Source organism: Ceratosolen solmsi, unplaced genomic scaffold (assembly GCF_000503995.2).
Source record: "Ceratosolen solmsi marchali unplaced genomic scaffold, CerSol_1.0 scaffold30, whole genome shotgun sequence".
Classification (NCBI taxonomy): domain Eukaryota; kingdom Metazoa; phylum Arthropoda; class Insecta; order Hymenoptera; family Agaonidae; genus Ceratosolen; species Ceratosolen solmsi.
This window is the reverse complement of record NW_011948421.1, coordinates 6,213,296-6,229,816: the sequence shown is the minus strand read 5'-3', so window position 1 is coordinate 6,229,816 and position 16,521 is coordinate 6,213,296. Positions and strand designations below refer to the sequence as shown.

The window sequence follows — 16,521 nt, the reverse complement described above, 5'->3', positions numbered from 1 at the left end:
TTACTATTATAGAATCCACTAAGCGAACACGTATTATTTTTAACGGTCTTTTAAAAAAAGACAACTGCACAGATCTTAATGTTGATGAAAATATTAATTTGGAGCATATACGTTTTAATTGTATGTAAGTTTGATTCATTATTGATAAATAAAGTACTGTTATAAATCTTTCATTTTTTACTTTTAAAATTATTATTTAAAAAAAATCAGGTTAAGTATCAATAATATGTTTTAATTAGATTTAATATAAAATAATTTATATATTAATCACCGTATGACTCAAAAATGTGTGAACGAAATGCAACAAATTATTAATATTAATGTGAAATAATTGTAAATATATTTACAATAATATTCAAATATATTTTTGAGAGTAAGACAATATTAATTTACGAAATTGTTTTCTATAATTTTGTATAAATATACAATTGATGCTAATTAAAATTACTGTTATATAAAATAACTTTTATTTATACATTGTACTTACATTTATATATGAGTAATTATTATATGATGAGCAATAAATTTAACAATACATAATGATATAATTGTATAATTTTTTTATCATGTAGTTTTATAACTAGTACTCGACCTTATCCACGTACTGAATTTTGGAGTTCTGATCTGCAAGCTGAAACACTCATTCGAAATTCATGGAAATTCTCAAAATGGCATCAACTAATGTAGTATACTTATAATTTTATTAAAAAAAACTCATTACTATACAACAATAGATTTCACATTGATAAATATTATTATTAGTTTGGGAATAAATTTTATTAATACTATATGTGTTCGTTTTAAATATAAACATAATTTGCTTTAAATTCAAATATTTTAATAAGTTGCGAATATGTAACTTTATGATGACTTAAATTTATGATTTTATTTTTTAAACACAGCAATGAAATTAATATTCACGAAATTCATCAATATGGATCAATTGTAGGAAAAATAATATTCGAAGATCTATCAAGCGTTGAATTTTATTTGCGCTCTTTAAGGCAATGTTACTGGGGACAATGTGACGCCACTCCGTTTAAAACAAACATTTCCATTGTAGCACTTGATTCTATAGGAATTTCATTTTACTTAAATTTATGCAGCATGAACAAGGGATTGAAAAAGTAACAATATACAATAACTATGTTAAATTTTTTGCATTTAAATCATTCACAATGTAAATATTCCAGAATGTTATCTATAAATAACTGTGAATTGAATAATATCTAATAAATATATAAACTAAAATTTTTAGAAATATTTTTATTCGAATTTTTATTAAATTGAATAAACATTATATAATTTTATAAATAAGACAAATTTTTTACAGTTATAACATAAATTAAATATATATTATTATTTTTAAATACTATTAATTATTATTTAAAAGCAAAATTTCTAATACTATTTTACTTAATTGAATTATTTTTATAGAATTATAGTTTATATTCTTTTGTGAGAAAATAAAATAAAAATTTTTTTATAGGTAACAAGTTTTTTATTTTTCAGTATACAATTGGGACACTTAAAAGATCCAATAGATGATTTACACTGTATTAATTCGTTGTGTTTTAACATAAAGCAATTTCTAAATTATTATAACAATGGCTTCGATGAATATACATTTCAATTTAGAGGTTACAATTTTGTATAATTTATTATATAAATAAAATAACTAACATTAAATATTTCGAATTTATCTATTTTAGCTGGAGACAGAAAATATGAGGTAATAATAAAATTACTCAGGGAAAGTAAAAAAATAGTATATGGTGGATATCCATGGGATTCACAATACAAATATTATCATTTCAAAATGAAATTAAATAATGTGTCAGGTATTTCTTTTATAAATATAGTTCAATATTCAATGATATAAGCATTATAATATTCATAATAGTTTTATTGCAAAGAGAAATTTATCCACAGTTTCAAAGTATGTGCATTGAGTTAATTTTAAGTATTTAAAAAATTTTAAATTAGTAAGATTGTATTATTGTAAATTATTTGTAAAAATATATAGTATAATTAATCTTGATTTTATAAAAATTGTTATTATTAACGCTTTAAATGAGAAATTAAATAGCTATTTAATATTTATTTAAAATTTTGTGTATCTTATTAGGATATTTCATACTAGACAATTATATTATTATACATTAATAAATAATTATTACCTATATAATTATAATATAACTAATAAATATTACCTATATAATTATAATTATAACCTTAAAATTCAAAATTGCGAAATCGTTCTATTTATTCCCAGTAATAATTTAGTTATATATGATTATAGTTATATTATAACTATATATATTATAATATTTATTATAATTTAATAATAACCTTTCTCCTACTAATAATGAATCAAATTATTATACGTTTGTATCAAGCAATTTCATAAGTAATAGACAGATATAAGTTTTTAGGTGTTGGCTTACTTCAAATGTGGCAACCATATTCCAATTCCTGCCCTATAAAATTATCACTTGTAAAAAACTTTTTTGGATCACAAGAATTTAATGAATCTTCGATAGTTTACACTCTCATTTTCGATGATATTAGATGTCAAAATAAAAACATTGTTGGGGGAAAAGGAGCATCAATTGCAGAACTCTCATCAATTAAAACTACAGAAGTATTTATTTTCAATATTTTTAATATTGTATAATTTGTTTTATTTTATTTATTTGACAATATTTACAGTAAAAAAATTTATTGTAAACTTGCAAAATATTTTTTATTCGTTTTAAAAAATATATGTTAATAAGTTTGATATTCCTTATAGTTCTTTATTCCTAAAGGATTTTGCCTTACAACATATGCATTAGAATTACATATTAAATGTCATACAAATCTATCAGAAGCTATAAATCTGCTTATAAGAGTATGTAATGGAGAAAAGAACGGCGACTTGAAAGAATATACTCAAAAGTAAGTTTGTAATGACTAAACTTTTAAGTATTTCGAATTTTCTAATATTATAAACAAATATATACGTTACAAAGTTTATTTTGGATTTTAAAACTAATGCGAAAAATGTAATTTGCTGTAATTATTATATTAAGCTTCCTAAAAAAAAATTAATTAAAAATTTTGTAGATATATATAATTACATATAATATAAATAAAAATACAAAATTATATAACACGAAAAAATATAATTTACTGTAATTATTATATTAAGCTTCCTAAAAAAATTAATTAAAAATTTTGTAGAAAAACATTATTGCTGGTAATAATATATTATATATATATATATATATATATATATAATTGGAAAGTAGTCGTTTAACTTTTTATAAATAATTATGTTCCAAATTTGTATTTGAGAATAATATAATTACTTTTTTAGAGTAGTATCATTAATGGAAAATACTCCGGTTATTGATATTATAAAAGAAGAAATACTGACAAACCTTAAACAATTTAAATCACGTAATCCAGAAAATATATACGCCATTAGATCAAGTGCGATAGGAGAAGATAATGAGGATACTTCTGCTGCTGGTCAAAATTCAACTTATCTCGGAATTAAAGGAGATTACGAAGTTTTAAAATACGTATCTTATTGTTGGGCTAGTCTATACAGTTATAGAAGTGTTGAATACAGGTATTTTCATTTGAATAATGTTCAATTAAACACATATTAATTGAGTTTAAGAATATTTTTTCTGCTTTAAATTTATAACTTTCTATTTTCTGTTATTGAAAATATGCTTTGTATATTGTACAGTTTTAACCAAATAATTGGTCTTTTATTAGTTATGCATTGAAAAACATTTTAAATCACTCTATTTCTAAATATATTTGTAGAAGACAAAATGGATTAGAAATAAAGGCATTAATGGGTGTATGTATTCAACAAATGGTGAATGCTGATGTTGCCGGAGTAATGTTCACCAGGCATCCATTAACAGGAAATCCAAAAGAAATTTTTATTAACTCTAATTACGGCCTAGGAGAAGTAAGTATGAAATCAAAAATGTTCAGCGTAAATAAGCAAGCGTATATGTTTCCACTAATTCGATAAATTCATTAAAAATATAATACATATTACTTCAAATTAGTTAGTTAAAACCTGTTTTCTTATATACCTTCTTATAAACCTTATTTTCAACATCAATTGCAATTACATGAATTATTTATTAGAAATAATTATTAAAAATTTGTTAATGACTCGTTAAAATAGATAGTTCATTAAATTATTAATGTGATGTAAATTATCAAAAATATGAAATTCAGACTGTAGTATCGGCTTTGGTTGATCCAGACACTGTCATAGTCCAGCGAAACTCTAGGAATTTGTTAAGTATAAATACCTCGATGATTGGTAAAAAATCCCAAAAGATCAGCATGAAAATTGATGTTTCTGGTACTGATATCATGAACGTATCTACTGAAGAAACGTTCAAGCTCTCAATTAGCCTAGATATGGCACTAAAATTAGCCGAGATCGCGGTAACTCTTGATCAGCTTTATAACGCACCACGTGATATTGAGTGGGCATTATTCCAAGATAATGTATATTTACTTCAGTGTCGCCCTATTACATCTTTAAATACATGGACGGATTTTGAATTAACACACGAATTGGGTAAAAATATTACAAGTATTTTCTAGAACTAGTTAAATAAGTAATCACCATTTCTTTTATATACTATTAAAATTAAAGAATTAATAGATTAAAAATAAAAACTAATTTATATTTTTAAAAGCATGAAAATATATTTTATATCTTATAGATAGATATTTTATATTTTATAGAAATATCTTATAACTTATAGATATTATAAAAAATGTAAAAGTAATATAAAACTTAGAATGAATAAAAAAACAAATAAAACAAAATTATATTTATCTAACAATTGGAACTTTTTCATTGATTTCTTTCTTCCATAAGTGTTAAATTCAAATTGACTATATTTTACAATAAATAACATGCTTTTTCGTTTAGGTTCAGGGGTACCTAGCGATAGTGATATTCTCACATTTTCGAATGTCGGTGAGGTTCTGCCAATGGTTTTAACACCGTTGACATTAAGCTGTATCATATCTGGGTTGAACATGTCTACGGAAAGCAATATTGTTAGGAAACCTGTATTACACACTTACACGAATCATTTGTTCATTGCTAACATGAGATGTACACTGAACTACATGAATGTAAGGTCAATATTAAATAAATTTAATTTATATTAATCGGAGGGAGGAGAGTGTAAAATATTTAATAACTAGTTTTACGTTAGACCATACTCATTTAATGAATACAGAGTACATATGTAAATGATAATCATGCAATTATTATACTATCAGTTAACATGCGATACGAGTATTAGAGACATTTTTATTATGTCTAGATTATTTTTTAAGTTTTTGCAATTAGAATTTTGTAACTAGAATAGAACTAGAATATTTTTGAAAAAATTAAATTTATTTTAATTTATAATTTACATAATATTAAATATTTTATATAAAAATAATTTTTAATTATATTTATTTTTAACAGGCTAAATAAATAATAAAAAATATTTAAAGAATAAAAAAGTAATTCCAGTGTTTAATCTGATTGAAGAATTTTATTTTAAACAAAAAATAGTTATTAAATATTGAAAATAATAAATACAATATATGCTAAATAACTAAAAATATAATTAATCAATTGTAATTTATATAATTAAAACAATTTAAATACATATATCGTTACAATAGAACAAAAGTTTCTGTGTGTTATGGAAAATTCAATCTCAATTTACTTCTTTAAAATACTTTCGTCAATTTTACTCACTATTCTGAAAATTCGACTTTAGCACATAATATAACAATCGAAATTTTATTAAAAGTGCTAAAACACGATAAAAAAATTGGTTAAAGTATATTTAAATGTTAAATTAAATGCCATTTTCATTTACGAAATAAGCTTTATAAAAATGCAAATCATTACTGAAATATAAATTCTAATTTAATTTTAATATGCAAATACTCCAAATTTATTCATTGATTCTTGAAAATGTGTTTATATTATTTTTATAAATTATGAATATGTATGGATATATATATATATATATATATATATATATATCATTGTCGACATTGAAAAAATAATTCGTTTAAACGACAGAATTTTGTTAATGATATATATATATATATACATTATTAAAAAAATTCTGTCGTTTAAACGAATTATTTTTTCAATGTCGACAATGCTATATTAAATGGCTAATGGGTCTGAAAACATAAACTTGGTTACATTATTAATATTATATTCAATAACATTCATACTGTCATTTCTATAAATTTATTATTAGAATAAAACTATATAATAGTGAATAAAGTTTATTACTATTATGTTATTTTTTCATTTATTCCTCTAAAAAATTTGTAAAAATTCAATATTTTTATTTAATAATTTAAACATTTATCGAATATTATAAATTATCAATACTTTGAAAGAAAAAAAGATTCAACGCTAACAAAAATATTTTACAGGATTTTATCACTTTGATATAAACTTGTATATACTTATTATTTATATAGATGTATATATATATATATATATATATATATATATATATATATAAGCTTTGTGTATGAGCCTTAGAGTTGAAAACTTTAAAATTACAACTTTTATTTTCAAATTTAATAAATATATGATATATTATTAAATATATGATCTCAGTTACTGTTACGCTTTGTTGAGGAGAAAATTTCACAAAGTATAAAAGTAATGGAAATAGCGATTTGCGGACGATCGATCATTACACCCGATATCCATGAAATGGCCAAAAAACGTAACGGTGTTCTCAAGTTGTTCAAATTAATAAAACAAAGAACGGGTATATTGTTGGACCTATGGTGGAATTCAGATAAGGTCGCTTACGCTAACAGGATTGTCGATCGATGTAGAATTGCTCCCATCGTTAAAAATCTATCAGAGTTCAATACTGCACAAGATATATTTTGCGCCGTAACCAATATGCTCAACGATTTTAATGGGGTATCCATGTCTCACAGTCACACCTCAAAATGTAGCATCTTTTATCAAGTGTTGATCATGTCAATCTTAACGGAAGGCAACAAAGATTTTACAATGGAACATTATTCTGATATTGCAATACTCTTAAGATCCTGCAGCGATGTAATTAGGTAAACTAACATATTTGTTCTGAAATCAATTTTTACAGATTTACATCAACAAATATATTTCCATATTTCAAGGGAACAATGTAAATTTTTACTTTAAATAAGCTTTATCATTACATAGTTTTAATACTTTAAAAATCTTTTTAAATTTTACTGTTAATTACAATTATTAAAATATAAATGTTATTATACACGAAATACGTATCTTTTTTAATAATTAGAAACAAACTAATGATTTCAAATTGGCTTATAAACATATATTTGTATTCTAAATATATTATTCGTTATTAGAAATCAATCTAGAATAAAATTAAGCTTTTTAAACTAGTGATTTAATTTTTCTTTTGATTACTTTTGTTGGTTTAAATTTAATTGTTGGGTCCTATTATTAAGCTTATATTAATAAATTTATTAATATGATACGGCTTTACATTTTATTGAGCAAAAATATAATTTAATGTGTTTAATTATAATAGTAAGTACAATAGGGTTCAAGTATATAAGTAAAATGTTTTTACGAATAAATGTAATTAGTGCTCAAGTGCCAATCGCGCTGAAGAAAATAACACGTACAGTCAGAGAAAGTGGATTGTCTAAAGAATTTAAAAGTGTCGATATATCAGAGATGATGAATTGGCTATTATTGAAATGCCCAACAGCGTATGATCAAGTACAACAGTTCATAAATATTCATGGTCACCGAGGTATTGAAGAATTTGAGTTAATCACAGAGACATGGAGTATGAAACCGGAAAAATTCCTTTACACTATACAAGTAAGTGTGTAGTTTTGTAACTGGATATCGACTTGATTTTATTACTCAATATAAAATATAAATTATATTTTCGCTTGTATAAAACAAGTATTTTATTTTTATTTATCTTGATACGAAGAGAGCCTGTTCAAGTAAGATTACAAATGAGATTATTTTAAATTTTATTTCGATTTCAATTTGAAATACATTTTTTAATTTTTTATTATAAATGAAAATAATATATGAATTATTTTGAAACTTCAGTTATACTTTGAACTTTAATAAATATTATATATATAATAGATTATTATAATAGTATTTTTTAATAATAAAAACATTTAATTAAATTATGAATAAAATTTAATATAAATTGTGACATTTAATGAAGGTTTAAAAGAAAGAAATTTAAAATACTTTTAAAAAATAAAAAATAATAATACACAAAAATATTTACCACATTTATTTTCATTTAATAAGATATTAATTCATTGGACACTAGGTAATTCATTTGAAACAATAGTAAAAAATACAATAATCATGTTAATTATTAGGGAGTGTATAATTATAAAAAAATGACAAGGTAAAAAATTTTTCATAATGGTAACTCTCAATAATTATTATAATAACTTATATTATTGTATGTATGTATCTATCTATCGTGATTTTTTAAAAAATAAACTACGTTATATCTAAATCAACATCATATATTTGCCTTGAGAGCAGCTAATGATGGATTCAGTGGAAGAGGATCATATTGATAAGAGTTTGAGTTCTCGTGAAACGGTGGCATACCTTAAGACTCCTCAAAAATCTTTGACACGTTGGATTCTGCGACTACTATTACCAGCTATGAGAAAAGCGGTCTCTCAGCGAGAAAAGACCAAAGCTTTGATTATCGAGATGGTTCATAATCTGCGACTTGCATATCGTAGACTAGCAGTTCTTCTGATGAAAGAAGGCCGTCTTCCCGATCAAGCTCTTATTTTTTTTCTAACACACAAGGAGTTAGGTGAGCTGGTCAGTAAACCTAATCCAGGGTTGCTGCGTAAAGCTACGCGCCGAGCAAAATTACGGCTGCAACTACAAAAATATAAATACAATGAAGTTAATTATGGGATGCTGAAACCTGTGGAGGTAAATTAATTTTTGTATTTAATCATTTTATTTTAAATGGTTATTTATTTTAATAGTAATTGTTATTATCTTGATTTTAACAGTAAATTCACTGATTTTTTAGGAAATGAAAATATCTACAATAGAAGATGGTATTTGCATACAAGGTACATCTGTCTGTAATGGCATGGTTACTGGACGCGCCTGCATTGCCTTAACTTTAGAGGAAGCCAGGGAAATTAAGCCGGGCGATATTTTGATAACTAATGCAACGGATATTGGCTGGAGTCCATATTTCCCATTATTGGGTGGTGTAGTGACTGAACTCGGTGGGCTGATTAGTCATGGAGCTGTCGTTGCAAGGGAATATGGACTTCCTTGCATTGTTAGCGTCGAAAATGCTACTGGAAAATTTAAAACAGGTAAATATAAATAAGATATTTTACACTTTAGTCGTCAATATAATTTAATAATTAAATTTTAATGCAATCCATTGTAAGTAGCCATTATCAAAAATTAATTTACATGATTCCAACTGCGTTAATAATTTTTTAGTTTATTTATAATTAAAGATCATAAATCTTGTTTCTTTTATTAAAAATACATTTTATAAAGGATATTTAGAAATAAAAGTTATATATATATATATTAATAAATATATTGTTTTTTTTTATTATAGGTGAAATTGTTACATTAAATGGCTACACAGGAACTATAAAAATTCATAAAAAAATCAAAGACATTTTATAAGTTTAAGGTCATTGTTGATCATATTTTTAAATATTATTAATGTATTACATAAAAAAGTAAGAGTTTATTATAATAAAATGAATATACATATAAATATATATACACATCTGTATATGCGTACAAAAACATAAACAACATATCAATATATAAAGTACATTTTCATGCATGTGATATATTTATATACTGTTTTAGAAAAGCAACAGATCAATAGCTTAATTAAGCTTACTGTAGATTTATCGAATAATTTATCAGTAATATTCAAGTATAAACTTATATTCTATATAAAAACTCTAAACAACTAGAATATATTGTTATTTCTTATTAATCGAGCAAAAGAAAAATTATTAGAAAAAATTAAATAAGCTCTATAGACTATAATGCTGTTAATTGATTATAGCCTATTTTTTTTAATGTTGTATTAACATTATCTATATTATTCATAAGACAAGATAATTGTAGTTGCATCAATGTTGTAACTTTAGTTAAAATCATATCAATTTTTTGAGCATCTTCTTTAGTAACTGGTTGTGGTATAGCTTTTAAAGCTTCATCCAGGAAATTTCTAAAAAAATTAAAAAATTTGACATAAATTTGATTGCTTTTATAATATATTTATAATCAAAGGTTTTTAAATAATATATTTTACAATAATTAATTTAATTAAGTATACTTAACATGTAACAACACCAAATAAATTAAAAAAATTTTTATTTAAAAATGGTAACTTCAAATAACTATAATTTTATTGTAGATATAATATATAATGTATATGTTTTTTAATTAACATTTACTTACTCTGCTCGTGGTGAGCAATAATTTTCTAATGCTTTTTTCATTAGTAAAATATCTGTTCTAGCTTGTATAATACCAGATGAACTAAATCGATAACTAATACATAATATTAAGCGTGCTAATTCTTCAGTAACACTTTCAACTATGTGTGAAAGTACTCGTTCAAGTAAACATGGAGAAACATGACGAACCTACAAATTGTGTAATTATTTATAGAATTTTTATTCTCATTATATATTAAGTATTAGAGGTTAATTTTAGCTTTCCACAAGATAAAAAAAAAGTATTATAAAGCAAAAATGTGAATATAAATTAAAAGATTATTATGAAATTTATTTAACAAACTCAATGTTAATAGACTATCCAATTAGATTTTTAATTTGTAGAAAATATTTGGCATGATTATTTTAAAAAGCTTCCATTTTCATTGCAATTCTTACTTCAGCATGAACAGCTATAATATTAGCTAAAATTTCTTGAACATATGGTTTAACATGAACAATTTGAAGATTCGAATTCCAATCTAAATTTCCGATATATACATTCGGTTCTATTATTCCAACTAAAGGATCACAACGACGTTCTAAATAGGCATTCAATACTGCAGTATCTAAAGTTTTCAATTGTGTCCAATCAGAATTATAACCAACAGTGGTTGAAAGATCTGGATAACCTTGAAATTTAAGATTTTCTTCGATTCGTGGCAACAATACTTTAAGAGTATATCGTATGTTACTTAATGAAATTAATAGGCGTTGTTCCCATGTCTATAAAAAAAATTCAAAACTATGTTTACTATTTATTATTATCATCTTCACTGTTAATTTGATTATTGCTGTTACTTTCATTATCATTTAATCAAATAACTTTTAATTCACTAATATAATAATGTTAAATTATTGAATTGGTCAATTTTAGTTAGAAATGAATAAAATATATACGTAAATATTTAGATAAAGAAATTTTATAAAATTTTAACTTGCCAGCCCATGTGGTTTGATATCTTTATTTTTATAAACAGTGGATGAACTCGTGAGTTGTGGAACCATTGTAAATTCGTCATCAATTATATCTTCATTACAGTTAAAAGCTAACTGCTGTAAGCAGCGAGCGAATGCGGCAAAAGTTGCTTTAATTTCATTGTAATAAAGTGTTTGATGATTTAGATTTTCTAATAGAGGTGCTTCCCTTGGTCCACAAATAATTGCAGTTTCACGAGCCAGCTTGGACACTTCCATGACCATTTCTTCAAAATATAATGGCTAAATTTTGTAATAAACAACAATCCGAATGATTTAATTAAGAATTAAAAAATCTTTTAAGACTATATATGTGCAAATATGTAAATAAAGTAAAAACATTGTATTGAATTTTAAAATTAACTTTCTATTTAACGACTTAATGAACACTGATTCTGCAGTGATCAATTTCTAATCCAAAAATTCCTTTTTCAAAAATTTGAAAAAATATTATGTCATTAAAATTCAAGTAAACAAGAATAATTAAAACAAAATAATTTATAAAAGTTTTAAAATAATTCACAACATTTTATAAATTACTATTTTAATTTAATTCTGTAATATTATTAGTCAATGTAAAAATATACTTTATTGATATAAATATACATATATAGACACTAGTCATATGTAATGTAGAGAAAATAAAAAAAATAATTTATACTTAAACAATATGTTATACAATTTTTACAAATTTGATATTTTAATAATTAAAAATATTTTAAAACATTACTACGTAAGATTATATATAATAAAATGTTCAAATTTTAATACATTATTAATTCAGAATTTTTAATCTTGTAACATAACAAATATTAATATAATTTTAAAATATTTAAAAATACATAAATATGAAAAATATGAAAAATTTTATTAATACCATTTTAGTAATTCCTCCATCTCCATCTAAATATTCAATTTCCCATGTTTCTTTACATTTTAATAATAATATTTTATCTACAGTTTGTTTAAAAAGGCCTACTAAACATTGTAATCTAAAAAAAATGAAACGATAAAAACATAATCATATCTTTTTATAGAAGTATTCAAATTAGGTGCATTACCTTAATTCAAAAATAAATTTTCCAAAAATATCTAATGCATCGCTAGGTAAGTCTAAATGAATAAGTGAAGCATATATCTGTCTAATACGTTTAAGACTGTATAAAAACCATGAAGCCTCCAAACTAGAATCACAAGAAGCTTTCATAGCATTTACAGCATTTTGAATACTTGAAAGTACTAAATTCTAGAAAATCATTTAAAAGAATAAGCTTAGATTTTTCAAAAGTACTTTATTATAAGAAAGGTCTTTATGTTTACTTTTAATTTTATAATAATATGAATTTACTTTTAATATGAATATTTACTCACTTTAAATGGTCTTTGTTTTTTTGCATCTACAGTAACATGCAATTGTCCTGTAAAATAACTTTGACCTAATCTCCAAAGATCAGGCAATTGTTCCATAACAATGTCACATAGAGCTTCAATACACTGAACTTTAACTGGAGTATTATTTTCTTCATTTTTTGTTAATTTAAACTGTTTAATAGACATTGGAGTTGATACATTTGATTTTATAGCTAAACTTATTTTTAGATCATCCTCTCTACTTTCGGATTCAAGATACTCTGTTGTACAAGTTTTTATGCTTTTTTCTAAGTGATTAGCATAGGAAACTATAATTAAATATAAACCATTAAAATTTTATATGTTAAAAACTAATTTACTATTTACTTTTCCAAATACATGTCATCATTTAACTTAGAAATATAAGAAATTTTTTTAATTTTATGCATGTTTTAGAAGTTTTAAAAATACATAAGCATAGCAATATAGTTAATCTACAATTTATGTACCTTAAATTTTAATAAATTATTTTAACTTAATTATTGTAAATTTAAACAAATTATTAATCAAGAGATTTATTTAAATAACTTACCTATTCCATCCCATGCTGGATCTCCTTCAGCCTCAAGATTAATAAGATTTCTGATAATCTTTTTTTGATCTTCTAAAGAGAATGGTACTTCCTCTAATTTTTTTCTTAAAACCTCCCTTAGAGTTTCTATTCTATATTCAATTTCTCGTAAAACTTTTTTGAATACTTCTACTTCGGTATTTTTGAATAAATTTTTTACTCTGGCATAGTCATTAATCACAAGGTCATAATTGCCATTCTTTATATTTCTCTCTACATTAATAGGCATGCAAAATAAAAATTTGTATCTGTGCATCACGGATAGTGCATTACGAGTTGCATCTGCTCTATCCCTTCTAGCTAAAATATCGTCAAATAATTTATTGGCTTCTATCATAGATTCTTTTATTGCAGTTTCAAGTTGTTCCATAGGATTTGTGCCATAATTTTTTAGATCATTTTCAAATTGATCTTTTAAAAGGATAATTGTATCGAGTTGTTCCATTACTGATCCAACATTTGCCTTTAAATAATAATTAAAATAAATATTAAAATATAAAGAAAAGTTAAGAATCAAAATTTATAAGTTTAAATACATAAATATTTATTCATAAATATATCATTTTCCATTTTCTTAAATTTAAGAAAAACTAAACAAAATACCTTCAAAAATGAAAGTTGACCCTCTTTTTGAGAATTTACTTTACGTCGCAAATATGCTAAGCCTGCCTTAAGATCATCTAAGGAAGTAGCATGATGATGTTGTAATAGAAACATACCGGGATGAAATTTTTCACTAGTTAATTCACCACTAGCATCCCCATAAAGCTCAAATAGTTCATCCTCTGGAAATTTTTTCCTTATAAAACAAGTTAAAATATATTATTTTTATTCAGTTTTAATATAATAAAACCATACTTTTATCAGTTGATATTATAGTTAAATAATTAAAAAATTAAATATACTCACAACTGTTTATCTGAAATTTACATATATTTTAATAAATTAAATTCACAAAATTCCTTTAGTTATTGGAATTATAGCAGTAAAAATAACAGGAAAAAAATGGATATGATTTTGGTAGAAGTATCAAACTTTTCGTAATAGTGAATTTAAATGCTCTACAATACTTACAATATACTAGATAATGTAAAATATCATGAGAGTTTAAAACTAATTTGAATACTAAAAATAAATAAAAAAACACATTTTTTCATACACAAATTATTAACAGAACAATGGATAGATCATTACTTTAACATTAAGCAGATCCAAATATTAAGAATATAGCAATAAACTACTTTAGAATAAATAAATCCAGTCTTCTAGTAATTGAAGATAATTTATGAGCTAATATATAACTTAAAAACTATTATAAAAAAGTTCTACTTTATATGTTATAGTTAATCATGTATTTTATAAATAACATATAACAAATTCATTTTCATACTATATGTAATAAATAATACATAATTCAAATATATAACTCATGATCAAAGAGTAAAATTATAAAAATGATCAATATACAATTAAAACTAAGCAATGTATTTATTTTGATTATATATATATATTGATTTATAAAACACTTCCACATTATGATATATACAAGAGTTTGAAAAGTTATATTGTTATAATAAAATAAGTCAGGCAATTTTAAGTACTAATTTAATTTTTATAAAAGTATTATATGATATTATTTCTCAAACATATTACCAAATTAAGTTCTGTTAAATTGATTCAATTACAACTGTATAGAAAGAGTAAAAAGGCTCAGGATTTAATATTTACAAATTCATATATTTAGATATCAATTTAATACTTATTTAAGATTTACAGTTTTTACTGTAAGTTATAAAAATATTAGTTTAATGAGATTAAATTAAATTTTATATTTAGGTGTTGATAATTAAATACTTTATATAATTAACAAATAAAAATATAATTCTTAATAAATATATACATAACTTACACATTGCCTTCTACACTAAGGCCTAAAGGATCTTCTTGTTGATAATTTGTTGGTGATAATGCTCTTCTACCCCAAGCAAAACTTTGTACTGGTGCTTCTTCTACCCAAACAGCAGATTCTTTCATAGGACCAATTGTTTCATGATATCCTCTAAATTGAACTGTAGAAGTACCTTGACCACCACTAAGGGTTGTCACAATTATATCACCTCTACCTTTACATGATCCAGATCTAGCAATTACTTTGTTAGGTGATTTCCACTCAGCTAACAATGTACAATCACATCCACATATTTTCAGGCCTAAAATATAAATTTTATTTCCATTTTATTTAATTTTATTGATATTATTTTAATAAATAAATTTGATTACTCTTTTCAAATTAATTATATAAAAATATTCATAATTATTATAACAACAATTAAAGTAGGTATCTAGTTTAAGTATATTGATAAATTAGTCCTTAATACTAAATATAATCCAAGTTAAAAAAGTTTTATTCAAGGAAAAATTAAAAATAAAAGAAATATATATAGTTATTGTATGTATATATAATAATTAATATATATTAACTAATTCAAATTTTTGAATGAAAGTTTATTAATAAAAGTAAAAATATATATTTTAATTAATAAAATAACAGTTAACGCTAACCTATAAGATCTTGAGCTTTGATGCCAAGAAATTCACCACGAATCGTTATTCGAGTACCAGGTGGTCCCTCCTTTGGAGATATTCCCGTAACCACTGGAGGCGGTACCATTCTTAAAGTTTTTATGCTAAAACATTTGCTTATTACTTAAGAATATATAGATAATCAAATTTTTGTTCTTTGATAATACGTTCAATAACGACTTCATTTCCATCGAGATCTAATGATAAAATATTTCTAAAAACTTATGTGTAATTCAACTTTAAAGAAACTGTAAATTAGACATATCGACTAAAAGTACTTAATTGTATGCTAAAAATAAACGAAAATATCGTAACACTAGGATTCTTTATCAATCGGTATTTAACACTTATAATACGGTATCAATCACATTTAAAAGTAG

General features: G+C 23.3%; 2 protein-coding genes across 2 annotated transcripts; one reads left to right on the top strand and one right to left on the bottom strand.

Moving 5' to 3' along the window:
* Positions 1-9,792, top strand: LOC105361447 (uncharacterized). The gene is made up of 16 exons (XM_011498624.1): positions 1-124; positions 573-683; positions 903-1,127; positions 1,513-1,640; positions 1,713-1,841; positions 2,436-2,644; positions 2,795-2,940; positions 3,362-3,619; positions 3,823-3,973; positions 4,252-4,603; positions 4,964-5,172; positions 6,686-7,152; positions 7,684-7,924; positions 8,627-9,037; positions 9,141-9,438; positions 9,696-9,792. Exons 3-16 carry the CDS (start codon positions 1,108-1,110, stop codon positions 9,764-9,766), a joined length of 3,090 nt encoding a protein of 1,029 aa, XP_011496926.1. The 5' UTR covers positions 1-124; positions 573-683; positions 903-1,107; the 3' UTR covers positions 9,767-9,792.
* A 304-nt stretch (positions 9,793-10,096) lies between these two features.
* Sec5 (exocyst complex component secretory 5) lies at positions 10,097-16,521 on the bottom strand. Its single transcript, XM_011498623.1, has 11 exons — positions 16,121-16,521; positions 15,468-15,768; positions 14,162-14,357; positions 13,520-14,021; positions 12,949-13,256; positions 12,639-12,823; positions 12,455-12,569; positions 11,542-11,820; positions 10,999-11,325; positions 10,562-10,749; positions 10,097-10,328 (listed from the first exon to the last, which is right to left on the bottom strand). The coding sequence occupies exons 1-11, from the start codon at positions 16,227-16,229 to the stop codon at positions 10,139-10,141; spliced, it is 2,700 nt and encodes an 899-aa protein (XP_011496925.1). The 5' UTR covers positions 16,230-16,521; the 3' UTR covers positions 10,097-10,138.

What these genes read in the sequence shown, in the direction of transcription:
- LOC105361447 (XM_011498624.1), top strand. Translation starts at nt 1,108, where the DNA reads ATGAACAAGGGATTGAAAAA. An exon ending in TATAGAAGTGTTGAATACAG is followed by an intron (nt 3,620 to 3,822) that starts GTATTTTCATTT and finishes ATATATTTGTAG; the next exon opens with AAGACAAAATGGATTAGAAA. An exon ending in GGATGCTGAAACCTGTGGAG is followed by an intron (nt 9,038 to 9,140) that starts GTAAATTAATTT and finishes CTGATTTTTTAG; the next exon opens with GAAATGAAAATATCTACAAT.
- Sec5 (XM_011498623.1), bottom strand. Translation starts at nt 16,229, where the DNA reads ATGGTACCGCCTCCAGTGGTTACGGGAATATCTCCAAAGGAGGGACCA. An exon ending in TTATAGCTGTTCATGCTGAA is followed by an intron (nt 10,750 to 10,998) that starts GTAAGAATTGCA and finishes CACAATTTGTAG; the next exon opens with GTTCGTCATGTTTCTCCATG. An exon ending in TATTGCTCACCACGAGCAGA is followed by an intron (nt 10,329 to 10,561) that starts GTAAGTAAATGT and finishes TAATTTTTTTAG; the next exon opens with AAATTTCCTGGATGAAGCTT.